The sequence below is a fragment of the Emys orbicularis genome, chromosome 6 (assembly GCF_028017835.1).
Source record: "Emys orbicularis isolate rEmyOrb1 chromosome 6, rEmyOrb1.hap1, whole genome shotgun sequence".
Taxonomy (NCBI): domain Eukaryota; kingdom Metazoa; phylum Chordata; order Testudines; family Emydidae; genus Emys; species Emys orbicularis.
Window position 1 is genome coordinate 31,704,665 of NC_088688.1, and position 18,266 is coordinate 31,722,930.

Genomic DNA, 18,266 nt, shown 5'->3' on the forward strand with positions numbered 1-18,266 from the left:
CACATGCTGTTCAGATTCCATAGCATACTTAACAAGATTTAGCAGTTTAGCAGAAATGTTGACTTTTCTCCAAAGAGAAGTATTCTGTTTATATCTTACCTCTTGGGTCTTGTGCCCTCACCTTGTATGATTTCAAGAACTAACTAGGAACTACAGCAGTTTCCAAGATTATTTCGGGGGGGAGGGGGAGCGTTTTCATGTCCTACCCTCTAAAAGACCCTGACTCATCTAGAACTGGAAATCACTCATTTTATACTGTTAAACTTGGCTGTGTGCGCTATTATTAGTTTAGTAGGCAGACTTATTTTATTAGCCGTAGTTAAGGCTAAAATTTTGTCATGGTTATTTTTAGTAAAAGTCACGGACATGTCACAGGCAATAAACAATAAAAATTCACGGAAGACGTGACCTGTCTGTGACTTTTGCTGCTGCAGCTCCATGGTTTCCCCCCACCACTGTGATGGCTGGGAGCTGTGGGGTTCCCCCTCCTCCCACGGCAGCTGGGAGCTGCAGGGTGAGCATATTTGCCAAAGAGAAAACGGGACATCCCAGCCGCTCGCCCGAGTCATTACTGATATCTCAAGGAGTAGGGGCCTGATTTTCAGAGGTGCTGTGCAGTGACACCTCCTATTGATTTCATTTGGAAGCATGCATGCTCAGCACCTCTGAAAATCAGTCACCAGGCCTTGAAAGGCCCAATCCTGGAGGTACTTATATACATGAATAACTTTCCTCATGTGAATAGTCCTTTTGAATCCCATTGAGTTCATACTACCATGAGTAAAGTTATTCATGCACTTAAGTGCCTCTGTGTCTTTCAGGAGTGTAGTTCACCTGATGTAGCACTTTTTTCTATTTTTGGGGAGTTGGCTGATCACCCCCTCTTTGGGTTTGGGTGATCCTTTGAGCATCTCTGGTGCTTGATGAATTTCTTGTATTCTAAGTTTCACATGTAACAGTGAGTGGTACAACAGACCCAGATTGGCGATGGGTTGGATTCTGTATCCATACAGAGGTGTCGAGGGGTATTTATATTTACAGGAAATAAAAGAGGAAGATGGCATTGTGAGCCAGAGGCTTTCGCACTCTGTACCAAACATTCACACAAGCTGTAGCATGTCAAAACACACACACACACACACACACACACACACACACACACACACACACACACACACACACACACACACACACACACACACACACACTTCCGGGGGTTTGGTTTTATTCACAAATTGAATACAAAAGCCAACCCAATCTTTCTCCCCTAGACTCAGCTGCAACTAAAATTCCTCTCCAAAGACTGTTTAGCCCATTAGCTAAGCCTCCTTTCTTTGTTAAGAGTACCATTCCCATGTCCCTTATATCCATGTATGGTAATGAATCATTTACAAGAGTGAGTCAGCACATTCACTGAACATTTTCCAGCAGGATCACCATTTGCTAACAGTATGGATAAACACTGCCAGCCTGTTAAAGGGATATTTTCCCTTGGTATTTCATTTCTCTTCTTTTTGAGCAAACCAAAAAGGTTTCACTTTGATATGAGGATGGAAAAATGATTCAGGAAGATTTAATTTTGTCTGATACCAGCTCTCTTAGTACTAGGTAAACAATTTTAAATATTAGAAAAAATAGTCCAGATCATATAAATGTTGCTTCATCTGCACCTTGATTCTTTGTTTTCTTGATATATATATATTAGGCCTGATTACCCTCTTGCATTACGCTGCCGCCAATCAGGAATACACGGAAGTAAAACCACTTGAAGTGAGAAGAGAATCAAGCCAAATTGTCTTCTACAAAATAATAATCAGATTATTGGGGGGGGGGGGAGAGGTTTGTTTGTTTTTTGTTTTGTTTTTTTAAGAATTGTTTCGGTTGAGATAAATGTGAGTGCTTCTGCAGAAGTTAAAATTCTAAGAACCCATTATATCCTGCAATTGATCTGCTTGCAAAACTCCTCTGGCTTGTGGTGTCAAGAAATTAGCATGGCTTGAAAGAACCATGCTATAACAATTGAGCAAGCGAAGTAGATTTACCCTTTTGATTGAAGAAGTCTATTGCTCCATGTGAAAAATATGGCCATGATTTTCAAAAATAGATGCCTAAGTAAGTGGCCTGATTATGAACTTAGTAGCCTAAATTTAGGCACCTATTTTTTTTAAATCATGGCCTATGCCTATAGCTAGTCAGATACACAGATATACATACTACTTATTATATACTTTTAGGAATGAAATCTGTTTACAAATTTGCATAATCCATAAATGTCACTCTTTCTTCTGCGTTAAACAAATATTTTTTTAAAAATACCTTGTTTATATGTGTATTTATATGTAAAGTTGCGTATTTATTGTTTCATGGAGTTTTTTATTGTTCCTGTACTAGGTTTTCCCCTTATTTATTTTTAAGGTCGCCAAGTTATCCTCCACCTGGCTGTGGTAAAAACAAATCAAAACTGAAATCTGAACAAGATGGCATCTCCAAAACTCACAAGCTGCTGAGAAGGACTTGTTCTAGCACAGTTAAGTCTGAGGATGTGTGTGCCACAAAGTCTCACAGAACTTTTGGCCGTTCATTGTCTAGTGATCCTAGGGCTGAGCAGACAATGGCTATTAAATCACACAAACTGTTGAATCGTTCTTGCTCGGCAGCTGTCAAGCAAGAAGAATGCATCACTCTAAAGCCCCAAAAACTCCTAAGCAGATCATGTTCCGGGGATCCTCGATGTGAGCACAATAGCACCTTGAAGCCTCACAAACTTTTAAGCAGGTCTTATTCCAGTAATCTTAGAATGGAAGAATTAGATGGACTGAAGAATCACAAGTTACTCAGCAAGTCTTACTCCAGTGCCCCTAAGTCATCCAAAATGGAGTTTTTCAAAGAACCCACCATAGCAGAGGGCAGGAGGCTCTCTCTTACCTCAGGGCTTATTGGTATCTTAACGCCATCTTCCTCATCATCTTCGCAAGCTGCTGTGCGTAAAATCATTATTCTTTCTGTTTGTTTGTTTTTCCTCTTGCTTGTTTTTTTAAAATGGATTAATATCCAGGGCATACATAAATGCATACATCAAGAAGGATTTAACATTAAATAAAACACATTGGAAGTTACCTTTTTGGTCAATATTAAACAAATACCTGCACACATACATATCTGTCATACTAACTGGGACCACATAGGCTAAGACCGAGCTTTTATGTCTACCCCTGAGTAAGGGGCAGCATGCTGCTGCTGTGCCACAGGAGCAGCTCAGTCACATAGTTCCTTCCCTGGTTCCTCTCTTGCTCCATGGGGAAAATAATCTGCTGATGGCCCCATCCAGTAGTAAGTTCCTTCTCCCTTCATGCTGGTCAGCACATTGAAGGGAGTGGAGTTGAGGCTGTACCCACTCCTTGTAGACACTGGTGTAGGGGGAGAGTAATATTCAATGGGTGTTTGCTTCCTCCATAGCCGGTGCATAGACAGTGATATGGGTAGGTTGAGCAGGGGATTGAAGCCCATTTTTCCTCCTTGCGGCCACCTGGGGAAAGTCCCATACATGCCCATACAGTTGTTCTTGTTTTGGGTTGGGAAACCCAACCCAAAGGGTTAACATGCATTTAACTAAACATAGAAAATACACTTCAATGTTAGTTCTGTCTGTAACTGATCACTAAAAATAGGGAGGATGTTTAAGAGTAAGTAAGAGCTAGTTTGCTTTCCTGTTTCAAGGCATTGGGAAGCAGTGCTTGTTGTCTTACATGTTAGATGTGGGGAGCTGGCGTCAGGAGACCTGGGTTCTAGTCACAACTTTACCATTGATAAGTATGGTACCTCAGTTTCCCCACCTCGACAGAATTCTGAGATCCTTGGTTGAATGGTGCTATGTAAGTCTAAAATATTATTAAATATTCTAACTGTAATGAAATTACATTAATAGTGTTTCAGCCTACTCATGGTAAATTAGCCTAACAAGTCAACTATGAGCAACTCTTGCTGTATCTAAAGGCAATAATATAGTGTGACTGATAAAGCTGCTATGTGCATGTTACTTGATTGTTTCTGTAACTTGTACAACCAAAATTAATGAAAGGTGAACTGAAAAGTTTTACCTGCTATCACCTATGTTTGGGATTCATTTTTCACTCTGAACCGTCGTCGATGGTGTCTCTGCTTTAGGGGCCTGAATAAGCTCCCACTTAAAGTCAATAGAAATAATCCCACTGACTTTGGGGAAATCAAAACTACTAAGAAAAATAACATTTTTGTCATAATACATGAATATTGAGGGAAATCAGCCTGTATGCAGTCAGGTGCAACGCCATTGACTTCAGTGGAATGGCATCAGGACTTAATTAGGCACTTTACTTATTAAAATCCTAGCTCCTTTCCAAAGACCTGCCAAGATACTTGGAGTGCTGTACAGGAAAAGAAGCAGCAGGGGAGGGAAAAGAAAGGTTCCACAAATAAGCAGCTTGGTCCATCTCCCATTGAAGTAAAAAAAAGATGGTCTGAGACAGATGTCAGGGGGAGGGAGTTCCACATCTTAGTGGCCACCGTAGCAAAGATACCTTCCAAAGTAATGTGTGATAACACTTTGAAATAAAGTGTCAGAAAGAAGGTCTGAGCATAGATACTTGTTAGGATGAGGATCAAGGAAGAGGTTTCATGAAAAGTATAGTGGAAAGAGATTTTCTACTTTTTTTGTTTTAAAAGGCATGTTAGTAATTCAAGTCTAAACACATAGTCCATATTATATATGTGTAGAGAAGCAGGATACACACACAAAAAATAAAGAATTCTATTCATTTTTAAAATAATTGCTTAGATGTTTGTACATTAACATGGAGTCAAAGTACCAATGCTTCTTTTTGATATTAGAGTTTTTAGGGTGTTTACAGATAAAGCAAAAACTCTCTAGGCAAGAGGTAAAGAAACAGATGAATTTATTGTGGCTAATCTATGCAAACTAGAGATATTTCCAGATGCCAATATCGTTTAATTCACAGACCTTCATAGAAAAAAAATACAAATGTTCTTACCATTTCCACAAGAAACCTGCAGCATCTCTTCTAATTAGCTCTAGCACTGAAGTTGCTTGACCTTTTTTCTTACAGCCGAATTATGGTGCAAAATGCATTCCAATACGAGACAATGGCTTTCTTGTGCAGGTAGGATGTCATGCTTAATCTGTTTTAGAAACACTTTGAAGCAGGAGCTGTCTGTTAATTATTTTTAAGCAGATGTTATTGTTCTCACTTTCATTGTTCTCAGACTATTGAGTTTGCTGAGCAGCGGATACCAGTGCTGAATGAATACTGCGTAGTTTGTGACGAACCACATGTGTTTCAGAATGGCCCCATGCTGAGGGTAAGCTGAATGTGGCTGAGTTATGTGATACATATTTTTAATGTCTTAAATAGCCATAGACAACAAAAACCTGTTAGAATATTCTCAAGTTATTCTGGATGCACTGCATCACAATATTCTATTTGGATAAGATTTTTTTTTAATGCACATTAGACGGAACAAGCTGTCTCACGGGGAAGTTAATTACTGCCCAGCCATTCCTGTACAAATTGAAGTTCAGGAAAACACAAGGGAGACAGCAGGAGTGGTCCCTAAACTCGCATGCCTGCTGCTCACAGGACAAGACTTCCTAGGGTTTGTAAATCTACTTCTGGTGGAGGGGTCAGAAGAAGGCAGTAGCTTCGGGACCAGTACTGTGACTCCAGCAAATATCCCTCCTCTCATCTTCTCTGAATTAGCCCGGGACTTATTTTCTGCACCTGGGGATGAGAAAGGAGGCAAGATAAAGCACTGGGGACCAAAATCTTGGCCCAGAATCAAAAGGTGGTACTTGTGGGTAAGTGGTCTCATCCAGCAGGCAGGGAGGCAACTCAGATAGTTGGTGAACCTGAGGCTGGGCCCAGTTCCACTGAGACCAATCCTGGGTATGAAATGAAAATAGATCTCCTTGAGCTTGGATGTATTGGTCCCTCATATAAGAATTTTGGGCAGGTCCAAGCCAATGATCCTCTATATCACAATATTAGAAAAGAAGTTGTTGAAGTGAACGGGGTCCTGGTTCATGGAAAACCCAAAGGCCCAGGGCTGTACTTCATGATAAAGAGGGACTTCTTATATAGAATAGTCTGACTACAGTAGCAAGAACTGGAGCAGCTTCTAGTACCCTGAGGATATTGAAGGGCACACAGCCATTGTTTGGAAGACATTTAGGGGTAGATAAAACACTAGATAGAATCATACAAAGTTTATTTTGGCCAGGAGTCTATATGGCAGTCCGATGCTATTGCGCCCCCTGTCTGGAATGCCAGTTGCACAGCTCACAACCTCACTTAAGAGCCCCTTTAGTACCCTTACCAATTATTGACGTCCCATTTGAAAGGTTAACAACGGACCTGATAGGCCCACTGGAGAAGTTGGCCCAAGGTCATCAATGTGTGCTCGTGCTTCTGGATTACACTACCCAGTACCAAGAGGTCCTACCCCTGTGAAACGCAATGTCCAAGATGTTAGCAAAGAAGTTAATCCAAATTTTCTCTAGGGTAGGAATACCTGAGGAGATTTTGACAGATCCAGGGACCCACTTTGTATCAAAATTGATGAAGAACTTATGTGTAATGCTCCAAATATGGGCCATGCGAACCTCAGTCTATCATTCACAGACTGATGGCCTCGTGGAACGCTTTAACAGAATACTGAAGAGCATGATATGGAAAGCAGAGTCGAGATGGGAAAAATTGGGATACCTTGCTACCCTACCTAATGTTTGCTATAAGAGAGGTTCCCCAGCTTCCTCCGGGTTTCCCCCCTTTGAGTTGCTATATGGTCACCACCCCCACAACATATTGGCCTTTGCCAGAGAGGACTGGTAAGAAGAGCCCAGTCAGGGAAGGAACATCATTGAGCGTGTGATGCAGATGTGGGATAGAATATCCCAAGTCACCCCCATAATGCGGGAGCACATGTAAGGAGCACAAGAGGCCCAACAGACCTATTACAATCATTGAGCAAAGGTTCAGAAATTCTAGATGGGAGATTGGGTAATGGTGCTGGTGCCCACAGGAGAAAGCAAGCTCTTCGCCAGATGGCAGGGGCCATACCAAGTTATAGAAGCTATCGGAGAGGCTGACTATAAGATTTGACAAACTGGTCACCAAAAACAAGAGAAATTCAACCATACTAACCTATTGAAGCTCTGGCAAGACAGAGAAACTTATATAGTCACCCTAGAGACACAACCCCAAAAAAATAAATCTCAGGGACAGGTAAAAATGTTGCCCAAATTGACCACTGAACAACATATAGAGGTCATCAAAATGATTGAACGGAACCATGATGTGTTCTAGGAAAAGCCAGGCAGAACCATAGAAATCCATTACCACATCATTACGGATCCAGGAGTAAAGGTGAAGGTTAAACCATATTGGATCCCGGAGGCTAAAAGAGAAGAGATCAGTATTGAAGTTAAGGGGATGCTGGAGCTGGGAGTCATTGAGGAGTCCCATAGTCAATGGTCCAGCCCAATCATTCTGGTATCTAAGCCAGATAGTACAATGAGATTCTGCAATGACTTCCAAAAAATTAAATGAGGTGTCCCAGTTTGATGCCTCCTCCATACCTCGTATTTTCAGTATTTCCCAGAAATCCCTCTGGAAAGTACAGTAGAACCCCTATTTTATTTGGAATTGAGGAGTTCCTAAAATCAAAACGTTCATAAAATTGTACACCTGAATTACAGTGGGTATAGTTCAGTGTATGGTGCATTGCATTGCTTTCTCCTTGTCCTTCAAACCACTGCAAAGTGATTTCCAGTGCCCCAAAGGTATCGGTACATGAAGTGATAAAGACTTGTTTCAACATCACTTTCATTATGTGATTTTGTTCCAATCCCTGACCCCTGCCATTGAGAAAAATGGTTCATATAAATGGTCATTTTTCAGACTGGTGTTCATAAAATCAAGGTTCTACTCTATGGGGAATTTTCAATGGTTTTATAGACTTTAAGGCTGGAAGGGACCATTAGATATCTAGTCTGACCTCCTGTAAAACAGAGAGCATAGAATTCCATTCAGTTACTCCTCCATTGAGCCCCTTAACTTGGGATGAATCCGAGATAAGAAATTCTGCATAAAAGGGTAACAATTAAGGGACTGCTTTGTGAAAATCAGCTTTGGGATTACTTTACTTGCGGAGCACTCTTTTGCCTGGATAAAAAATCTCAAGAGAGTCTGACTACACCTTGCTGAAGAGTCCTTAAGCACTGAGTTCTGGAGTAAACCCATGCTCAGTGTGGAGAACATGAGGTATAAGTTGGGGTGGCTCTGTGCTGGGAATAGACAGAGAAAGTAATCACTGTAAATGTGCTAAGAACTCCTCTGTTGAAGATAAGCAGGAGTTTTGGATATTTAGTTGTATTTGTGCCTATACAGCCATTTGTTTGGCATGGTATAGAGCTGCAACATCCCAGCGGGAGCTCAGGGAGATACAATTCCTCACTGAGGCCTGGTCTACACTACCCGCCGGAATCGGCGGGTAGAAATCGACCTCTCGGGGATCGATTTATCGCGTCCCGTCAGGACGCGACAATCGATCCCCGAATCGACGCTCTTACTCCACCAGCGAAGGTGGGAGTAAGAGCCGTCGACGGGAAGCCGCGGAGGTCGATTTTGCCGCCGTCCTCACAGCGGGGTAAGTCGGCTGCGATACGTCGAATTCAGCTACGCTATTCGCGTAGCTGAATTTGCGTATCTTAAATCGACCCCCCCCCCCCCGTAGTGTAGATGTAGCCTGAGCTTCTTAGCATGCAGCAAGAGCATGATGTCTGCTATTCCCTTCAGACAATGCAGTATCTCTTTCAGCCTCATGCATCCAACTAGGTCCCCTGACCGGTGCAAGGGATGGTGTCCCCTACCCATTCCTTTCCAGTGCTGCTGTGGTGTCTTGCATTTCAGGCCAGACATAGTGGGAGTTAAAGTGCGGGTGCCCATTGTGCCCTCATCCCCTCTGCTTGAAATCTTGCACCTGCAGTGCAACTGCAATGGTCTGTGCCTTTAAGAGATTTGGTAGATTCGACATATACCAGGAAATAGAACCACCTAGATCTGATTGTGATGTAGACAAGGTGAGCTCCTTGAAGATCTGCTTGTTTGCGTCTGGTGACACAAAGTTCCTCCTCTATCTTGGTGGGTCCTGCGCTTATTGGCGGATTTTCTTGCCTCAGAGATTCACCATGTGGGTTGGGGAACAGCCCAGAGACCTTCCCCTCTGGGAGAACCCACAGTCCAGGTCAATTGGGAGGTTTGGGGGGAACCCAGGCCCGCCCTCTACTCCGGGTTCCAGCCCAGGGCCCTGTGGACTGCAGCTGTCTATAGTGCCTTCTGTAACAGCTGCATGACAGCTACAACTCCCTGGGCTACTTCCCCATGGCCTCCTCCAAACACCTTCCTTATTCTCACCACAGGACCTTCCTCCTGGTGTCTGATAACACTTGTGCTCCTCAGTCCTCCAGCAGCACACACTCTCACTCTCAGCTCCTTGTGCCTCTTGCTCCCAGCTCCTCACACTCCCACCACAAACTGAAGTGAGCTCCTTTTTAAAACCCAGGTGCCCTGATTAGCCTGCCTTAATTGATTCTAGAAGCTTCTTCTTAATTGGCTCCAGGTGTCCTAATTAGCCTGCCTGCCTTAACTGGTTCTAGCAGGTTCCTGATTACTCTAGTGCAGCCCCTTCTCTGGTCACTCAGGGAACAGAAAACTACTCATCCAGTGACCAGTATATTTGCCCTCTACCAGACTCCTGTACCCCACTGGTCTGGGTCTGTCACACTGGTTACACCTACCCTGCACACTTCTTTCAGCCATGGGTAATGTACATATGCACGTAGACCCCTAGCCCATTTATAAATAGCAGCGTAGACCAGAGGCATGGTTTGGGTGAGTAAAGTAAAAACATGTCTGAGGGGTGTGGGTATGTACCCGAGTACATAACCTACACGGCTCTCTACTTACCCAAGCCAGGCCTTCCTGTCTACACTACTATTTTTATCAGTGTAGTGTCCCGCTGCCTCCCCAGTTCTGGAGTCTTTCCCCACTGCAGGAAAATACTCGCTGCAAGGAAAGGCTCTGGCAGTGGGGAGCTGCTGAAGCCTTTCACTGCTTCCTTTCCTCTGCCAGAGCCTTTCACTGGTAGCTACACACCACAGTGTGGACACAGCCTGCTTTTCACAGTGCCATGTAGCTACGCGTACACTACCTGCCACCTCCAGGGGTGGCATCGTGTGGATGTAGCCTCTGTGTTAAGATGCCTTCCTGTCAGATACTAAACCAAAGACATTATAGCAGAAGAGTATAATTCTTTTTATTATTATTGCTGACACTGCGGTAGGATGTTAGGTTCTGTACCAACACTTACTAAAGGACAGTTTGTGATCCAAAGTTTATTCACCATCTAGCCATTGTAAATAAATAATAAAAATAAAAAAACCTAGGAAGAAATATTTTTAATCTGATCAATTTATTTTTCTTGAAATGAGTAATGGACTCAAAAGTCCTGACTTAGAATTGGTTGACTTGGAGAAGTCAAGACAATAAGCATAGGAAATACAAGAATACTGAAGTAACTATCTGTTTATCTTAGGCAAGATTGGATTAATTTAAAGTGCAATTGATGGACATTAATTAGATTGACATAATGGCAAACTTAAACACCATAAACCATTGCAGAAACTCGGTCCTGCTCAGCCACTGTTTCAAGTCTGGGTAAATAGTTACACCTTGACGCATGCTTTGGACAGCGAACTTGAGCTCTGTCAGACCAGGCACAAAGCAAATTCCTGAATTAAGGGTTCTCCAGAAGAGTGACAAGTGAACATGACAAGGAATTTTCAGACTGTGAAGCCCAGAACTGATTAAAATTTCCCCACTTTCAAATTTTCAATGACATTATTAATAATAAAAAAAAATTTTGACCAGAAAAAAAATCTGGAAAAGCTGGTCAAAATTTTTCAACAATTGAAAAATGTCAGTAAAATGTGAGCACTTTGACATTTTTGGAAATTTTGCAAAAAAACATTTTTTATTGGTTTTTCAACTTACTTCAGCCAGTGAGAATAGTCCAGTCGGTTTCAACTGCTGGCATGGTGTCTGAAGAGAGAATGCAGTCTTCATGGGCTTCACAGTGGCCAAGGAATTCAAAGTGTTGGTTCCTCTGCAACACTAACTTATCCTCCTTGTGTATATTATTGTATATCTTGTTTTATGTCTTATTACTGAATATGTGTTCATTGGTCTCATTTGCAGAGGAGAATTGCTATTGTTCCCCTTCTCCTAATTTATCTACTTGTCTGTCCTTACACTCTGAGCACCAAAGAATAGGAACTACCCTTTCTTGAATGTTTGGAAAGTACCTAGCACATTGTGGGTACTACTGAAAACAATTTTTTTTAAGTTGTAATAAGTTTCACTTTGTGCATATATGGAGAAAAGTTATTTCAGTATTTCCAAACAGTGAGAATTCACGAGTTAAGGCCCTGAAAGCATGAGATTGGCTTAAAAATCATGAGATTTACAAAAAAAAAAGTTGGGTTATTTTTATTTGCATCCTGGATTTTAGCCTTTAGGGTGTCCTCGGGTCATGTTGTTTAAACTTTTCTCCACAACCACGACAACTAAAATTGTACTACACAAAAAATGAAGGCTGAGGTTCTCACAAAATCACCTGACTTCAGGAGCTGGAGCTTTGAGTAAAACACCAATATTGCAAGATTTGCAAAAACTCAGGGGGATTAGCCACTCTGTTTTGTTTATTCAAGGAACTATATTTATTGTATAGAATTCTGTCAGTGTTTCATCAGAGGCAGTTGGAGCAGGAATATTATTAAACATTTGTATTCCAGTAGCTCTCCAAGGTCCGAATCTAGGATATCAATTCAGATCCCAAACTACAGTCACAAAATAGATTCTGAGAATTTCAGTTTTCAAACTAGCAGATGAAGGCCATTTTATATGGATTATCCATTCAGTCAGCTATGCAATTTTTAGAATGCTATAAAGGGAGAATTACAATATAATACACAATTTGATAATGTGACTACCTGTTATTCATTAAGTAAACTGCTACGGCAAACCTGAGAGCCATAAGTTAAGTGAGAAAAAAGAGATTTAAGAGAAGACACGGTGATAATTTGTGTAGAAAACAAGAAAATGTACCTGGTAATTGGTTTTCTGCATTTGATCAATGGATGGGTTCCAGTTCTGTCCTTAATGCTGTACAAGGCACAGGAGACATAATCCCTGCCCTAAAAAGTTAACAGTTCAATTGATATGTAAACTAAATGAGGAAAGAACTAAAGACAATGCTTCCCCTGGTATGTTTACATGTGAGGGTTCTCTGTGGAAAGTGCATACTGAATTGGGGGAACCAATTGGGAGTAAGTTAATGCTGAGAGTATCAGAGAGATTGAGGGACGTTGAGGTTGTGGAGCCGGGGACCATTTTTGCCTCTTCTCCACTCTACAATGTCTGAGCCTCATCGATCACTGAGAGGGAAGTTTTTATCAGATTAGGAGAAGGCAGAATGATGCTGCAGAGGCAACTCTTCTGTCTTCTGGGCCTCCCATCCACTCCAGGTCTGCAACATTTTCATCTCCCTCAGCCACAAAGCAAGAGGGGTAATTTCTTCCCAACAGCTTAGTACAGGTGCATTTTGGAAACTGAAAATAGAAATATAATAAAGAAATTGTGTTGCATTCTGGTGCTATAATAAAAAGGCAATAGTACCTCTTTAATACAGTTTGAAAATCTTGCCATTACTTTAGAGCTAGTATTTATATTCTAGGGAACGAGTAAATATTTTAATAATGCAACAGCTGAGCTGATATGGTATTAAAGAAAGAGGAATCCAGCATATGATAATAGTACTTTTATTGTAAACATTTAAATATAATGAGCTGATGAATCATTAACAAAAGTGATTATTAAATTTAAGCATCTGATTAAAATATGTATAATAAAAATATGCCACACTCAGCCTTTACATAACACTGTTTATAGTATGCATGTACCATCTATCAAACTGTCTCTGTGCTTTTTATCTGTCAATAGCCAAGGACATTGGAACAAACTAGCAGCATTTGAATAGATCTTAAAGAAACATGGGACAGTTAAAATGAGCAAGAACCTCCCAGAATGTATTCAGTCAGATGAGAACAAAACCATATAAATAATTTTCCTTTGAATTGAGAAATCTCTAGAGTGCCATCTTGTGTTGAAATCTCAGACTAAGTTCTCTCTAAAAACAGGGCAGAGGAATCAGTAGAGAAACACAGAAAAGCTCTGCAAAACTAAATATGAGATTATTTCCTTTGAAAAGCAGCATCCTTGAACAGATGTCTCTGCTCTTAACTTTTCAGCAGCAGGATGTAAACAATCAAATACTCTGAAATGCAGTATTTGAAGACCCTGTTATTGATAGCACCACAAATAATTCTAAGATGGTAATGCTGATATATCAATAACAATAATAACCTTACTTTTTCAGAATGCTTTTCATCCTGAAAGATTCAAATGTGATTTCATTGTGGGTGAAATCCTGGCCCCGTTAAAGTCAATGGTAGAACTCCCATTCTCAGTGGGGCCAAGATTTCACCCCCATGTGTATATATGTATTACTCAGCCACCACTGAAATTCAGCCACCCTGGTGTGTAATGCAGTAGCCAGTGTGTTGGAAGTACTACACAACAGGTTTTAGGAGTGGAATGGAAAATAACTGAACTACAGGGGAAAGTATATGTATGCAGAATGTATTTAGCCAAGTTGGAGTTTGACCAGTATACTGGAATTAATGCCCAATTTCTTGCCAGAGGGCTGCAGGATCTTTCATGACCATAAGTGCTCAATACCTTGTTTTTTACCTCTTCTTCTCTGAAAAAAGCCACCTCCAGCAGTACCCTGCCCCCTGGTGCCATGGTGTGGAATTGGTTCCCTGTTGCCTCTGAAGGACAATCCCCCAACATCACTACAGTATAACGGGTTTGCCTTGGAGCCAAGCAGTGATCAGATCCAGCCCTGCGCAGTTTGAGATCACAGATTGAATCTATATTATCTGTTTGTTTGAAAAGACTTGAAGTTGAAACAAGTATAATTTCTTCTGCCCAGACTACAACTATACCATAGGACAAAGAAGAGAAAAAAGGCAGAACATATGACCTGAATTTGGGGGAGAGGGTAACAGAATAAGTCCGTTTTCCAACCCACTCTAATGTATTTAATCTATGTAGGTTCTTATACCCTGCCCAGTGTCATGGTCTCTAATATGTTCTTCAGCGGTGCTTTTAAAAAATGTACGTGAATACTGTGAGATTTTTGGGAAACATTACCCACAGTTTCAGGAAGAGAGATTATTAGATTATTTATTTCTGCTTGTTCTCTATCTGCCTTCCTAAAGGTAGCAGTGCTTCCAGCTGTGCTGAATGTGCTCTGATCACATGGAAAGTTGAAGTCAAATTAAATAGAGAACACCTGGTCACAGTTGAATTACCACTTCACAGTAGTGAATAAAGGGTCTTCCTGACATTATAGACTTTTTCTTCATGGCAATGCTGTACGCTAATATTGAGACATTGAATTTGCCCATGCAGTCTTCCCATCCTCATATTAAGTAAAGAGAAAAGTCACCCATATGCCTAGCTGCAGCAGCAAACCAATTTTAGCTGCTGCTAGTACTGGTGATGTCAGCTATCACTGTTACTTTTTCATTAGCTTCTTTAGCACTCCCTGATCTTTGAGGACATCCTTTTCAGGAATCATACCTAAGCAACATAAGGGAGCTAGAGAGAAAGAAGTGGAGGAGGAGGATGACCCTCCGCACTATGTTTGTGTCAATACCTTTCTGCTGGTTTCTCTTTGAACTTTTTTACTTGCACCTGTGGCAACCAAACTTTATAACACTGAGGCCCACACTTGCAATTTACATTTTCAAATACCTGCCTTCTTTTGCAGGTCCTGGAATTGAAAGGTTCTATAGAAGTGCAAAGTATTATCATTATAGGTGTGCACACACACACACATTACTTACACTTCTGAAGCCTTTCAATTCCATTTGTCCTACTGTCTTTTTACACAGGAGCTCTGTGCAATTCCATGGAAGTTACACAGTAGATGACATTTTAAGTCTCCTTGTGTGTAATTTTGCCATTGTGTTTTTAGTAAGAGGAGCTATTTTTTTTTGTTTCAGTGGCAAATTTGCCAGAAAGTATATTGTTAAACCAAGATGCCCAAAGTGCTTGTCTGTCTGTCTTTGGCATTTCTAATACATCCCATCACAATAGCGTGTAAACACCACTGACTCTGTTAGTGGAAAAATGTCCCAAACATTTCACCTCCCTTGAGAAGAAATGGGGTTTTTAAAGCTGGTGGTTGAAAGGGGTAAAGCACTGGGGGAGTGGGCATTGTCACTAAAGATTGGGTACTAAGGAAAGTATGTGATCTTCAGGGAATGGGATGTTTATTTTTTTGGGTGGCTCCTTACAGTCCCTCTTTTGTTGCCTTTGTTCCAGAGATGGAGACCCATATTTCAGGCTCTCAATTGGCAGCTCTTCCTCCCTCATTGGAGCAGTCTTTCTCATTGGCTGCATGTAAAGTAAATGGGAAAGGCTGCTCCATTATAAAGACATGGAGATACTAAGGGATGCATGGATTGCTTTTCAGGGCTCTAACCACTTTTTTCCCATGGTTTACTCCTTCATGTCACATTATTGGCAACCACTGGCATCCCGAGTGTCCATCTCAAACATTTGGAGAATGGTATGAAGCACAAAATAGAAAAAAACAGATTTTCCTCATCTCTACCTATCAGTACCATTAATAGTTTAACAAGATGGTGATAACATTCGAGTGGGTGGCTGTAAGAACATCTGCTCTATGACATAGTGTTTTTCAATGGAGTCATACCCAGATTTCTTTTATTCCAGAAATATGGTAATCAATTAATATAGAACTTTATGATTTGAAACCTCTTGCTTGAGTGAATTTGTAGGCAAGTTGTCTTTTAGTGGAAATACGGCAGTATTTTTCTTCCTTGGTTCAAGGTGTTATTGTAGAGCACTTGGGATCTATATTTAAAGAAGAGTGTTCATTATCACAGTGGTCACTATCTTTTCTGTATATATTGTCTTCCATCTGCAACAAGAAAACCGGAATTCAAAATTGTGACATATGGCACAATCTATATTGGTCCTGCGCCACCTGCAGTAGAAATGGTGTACAACCCAATACTCTGTGTTTCAGTATAATATTTCTGTTGAAACTGGATGGTCACCCAATAAGTTGGAATTGAACACTTAGCTCAAAGGGCCAAATTCTGCTATCAGTTAACAAGTGCAATCCTGTTTATCTATATAATTTATATGGCTCCCATTTCTGTAATATCTGAAAACTTTGTCATTTTACAGAGGCACAGAAAAAAAATTGAAGTGACTTGTCCAAGTTCAGGGGAAGCCTGTGGCAGAGCCAGGAGTTAAGTACAAATATCCTGAGTCACAGGAACATAGGAATTGCCAGACCAGATCAGACTCCATGTCCACCTAATTCAAGTAATATCCCTCCACAAAATGTGTTACAAGAAATTATGTTAGCTCTGGATAGTCTTGATATCCATATAAATATACAATCCTTTTTTGAATCTTGTTAATTTCTTTATCTCGGGGACCTTATGTGGCAGTGAGTTACACAGTCTAATTGCACATTGTAATTCCTTTTATCAGTTTTTAATTTCTCCTCCTTTTAATTTAATTGAATGTCCCCTTGTCCTTGTGTTATGAGGCAGGGAGGACAAAAGTCATAGTCTAGAGCTGTACCCACAATACAGCTTCCTCCTACTCCTGTTGCAGTTAATGAGAATTGCTCCTTTAGAACCGAATTTCTCCCTGGCCATTTAAATTACACTGGCCAAAAGTACACAAATCTCGCATTAGCACCTGCCTCCCAACTTCCATTCACAAATAATTATTTGTACATTGAGTTGTGGGATTTGTGGACATAGCTGGGGTGCATGTGGCTCACTATAGACATTTGAAATTTTAGCCCTTAAATTACAGCTTGGAGACTAGTCTGCATAGTTGTGTGGTATAAGAGAGACAAAAGAAAGGCCCTGGTAGGCTCTGGATGTTTCAGCTCTATGGTAGTATATCATTTATTTAGAATATAATTGCCGTTTAGGTGGTATGAGCTCACAAACTGGAGGATTAGCAACTATTCTTATGTTGCCATCACTCAGTAATGAGACTACGATATAACACACACACCAAATCAGACATGAAATAAACATACAAAGCCCAAGGCTCACTTGCAACAGATTCCACAAACTAGATGCATTTTCTTCCCTTTGGTTCCAGCATACTGTGAGTGTTGCCAGTACTATAGCATCGTATCAGCACTTATCCAATCTAATCAAGGTAAAAACAGAGACAGTTTTCTCCTAAGGACAGCCCAATACCTTCCTTGTAAGAAGCTGAACACAGCACATATATTTGAAGATAAATCTTATCTTCACTACCAGCTCCTTCATTAGGAGAAGTGAGAAGATTTTTAATGGTTTCACCTTTGCCATTTATGACATCTGCTGTAAGTGAGCCTTCCTTGAGTATTTATTTTTAGATCAATAGTAGTTAGGTGTGCCAGTCATGTTCCAGCCTCATTAGTGTGTGTGTGGCATCCCTCAGAGTACTTCAGAGGATGACACATTGCTCTTCTGAACACAACTTCAGAAAGCTTTAGAAAATGACAAGATAAACCAGGTCAACATGAGCTCTGAGTATTTTGTTTGTTGTTTTTTTGTTGTAGGTAATTTAAAGGTTGTCTGGAAATTATATTAGACAACATGAGCCCACATATAGGAATATAGGCACATGCTTTTGTAGTTGGAAGACCTACCTGCTATTCACGGCCACCATTTGAGGCCACTTGCTTTATAGCAGATAGAAAACTCTGATTATTCTTTCTTGTTCATAGCAGCTGTGACACTCTCAAAGGTGCTTTTGAGCATGGAGAGAGGGGATAGCTGAAAAGAAAACTCAAGATAACCCTACAGGGCTAAAAAATGATACAATTTTTGCCTTCTGTTCCTTGGGGCTTGCAATCTCAGCCTATTAGCAACCAGGGCTCTTACTTTTCTCTGGCTTTTTCCTACTGGAATAATTATCCCTCTGAAAGGTCTTTCAGCACTGATGTTCTTCACTCAGCCAAAAGTTTTGTGACAG

At 40.9% G+C, this 18,266-nt stretch overlaps 1 protein-coding gene across 2 annotated transcripts in view; it reads left to right on the plus strand.

Annotated features, from left to right (window-relative positions):
- Window positions 1-18,266, plus strand: part of PARP8 (poly(ADP-ribose) polymerase family member 8) — a 165,649-nt gene that overhangs the window by 111,890 nt on the left and 35,493 nt on the right. For both annotated transcript variants that reach the window (XM_065406201.1, XM_065406202.1), the window contains exons 12-14: window positions 2,416-2,980; window positions 5,103-5,156; window positions 5,260-5,355. In XM_065406201.1, coding sequence (XP_065262273.1) covers window positions 2,416-2,980; window positions 5,103-5,156; window positions 5,260-5,355 — 715 coding nt within the window. The remainder of the gene's footprint in view (window positions 1-2,415; window positions 2,981-5,102; window positions 5,157-5,259; window positions 5,356-18,266) is intronic.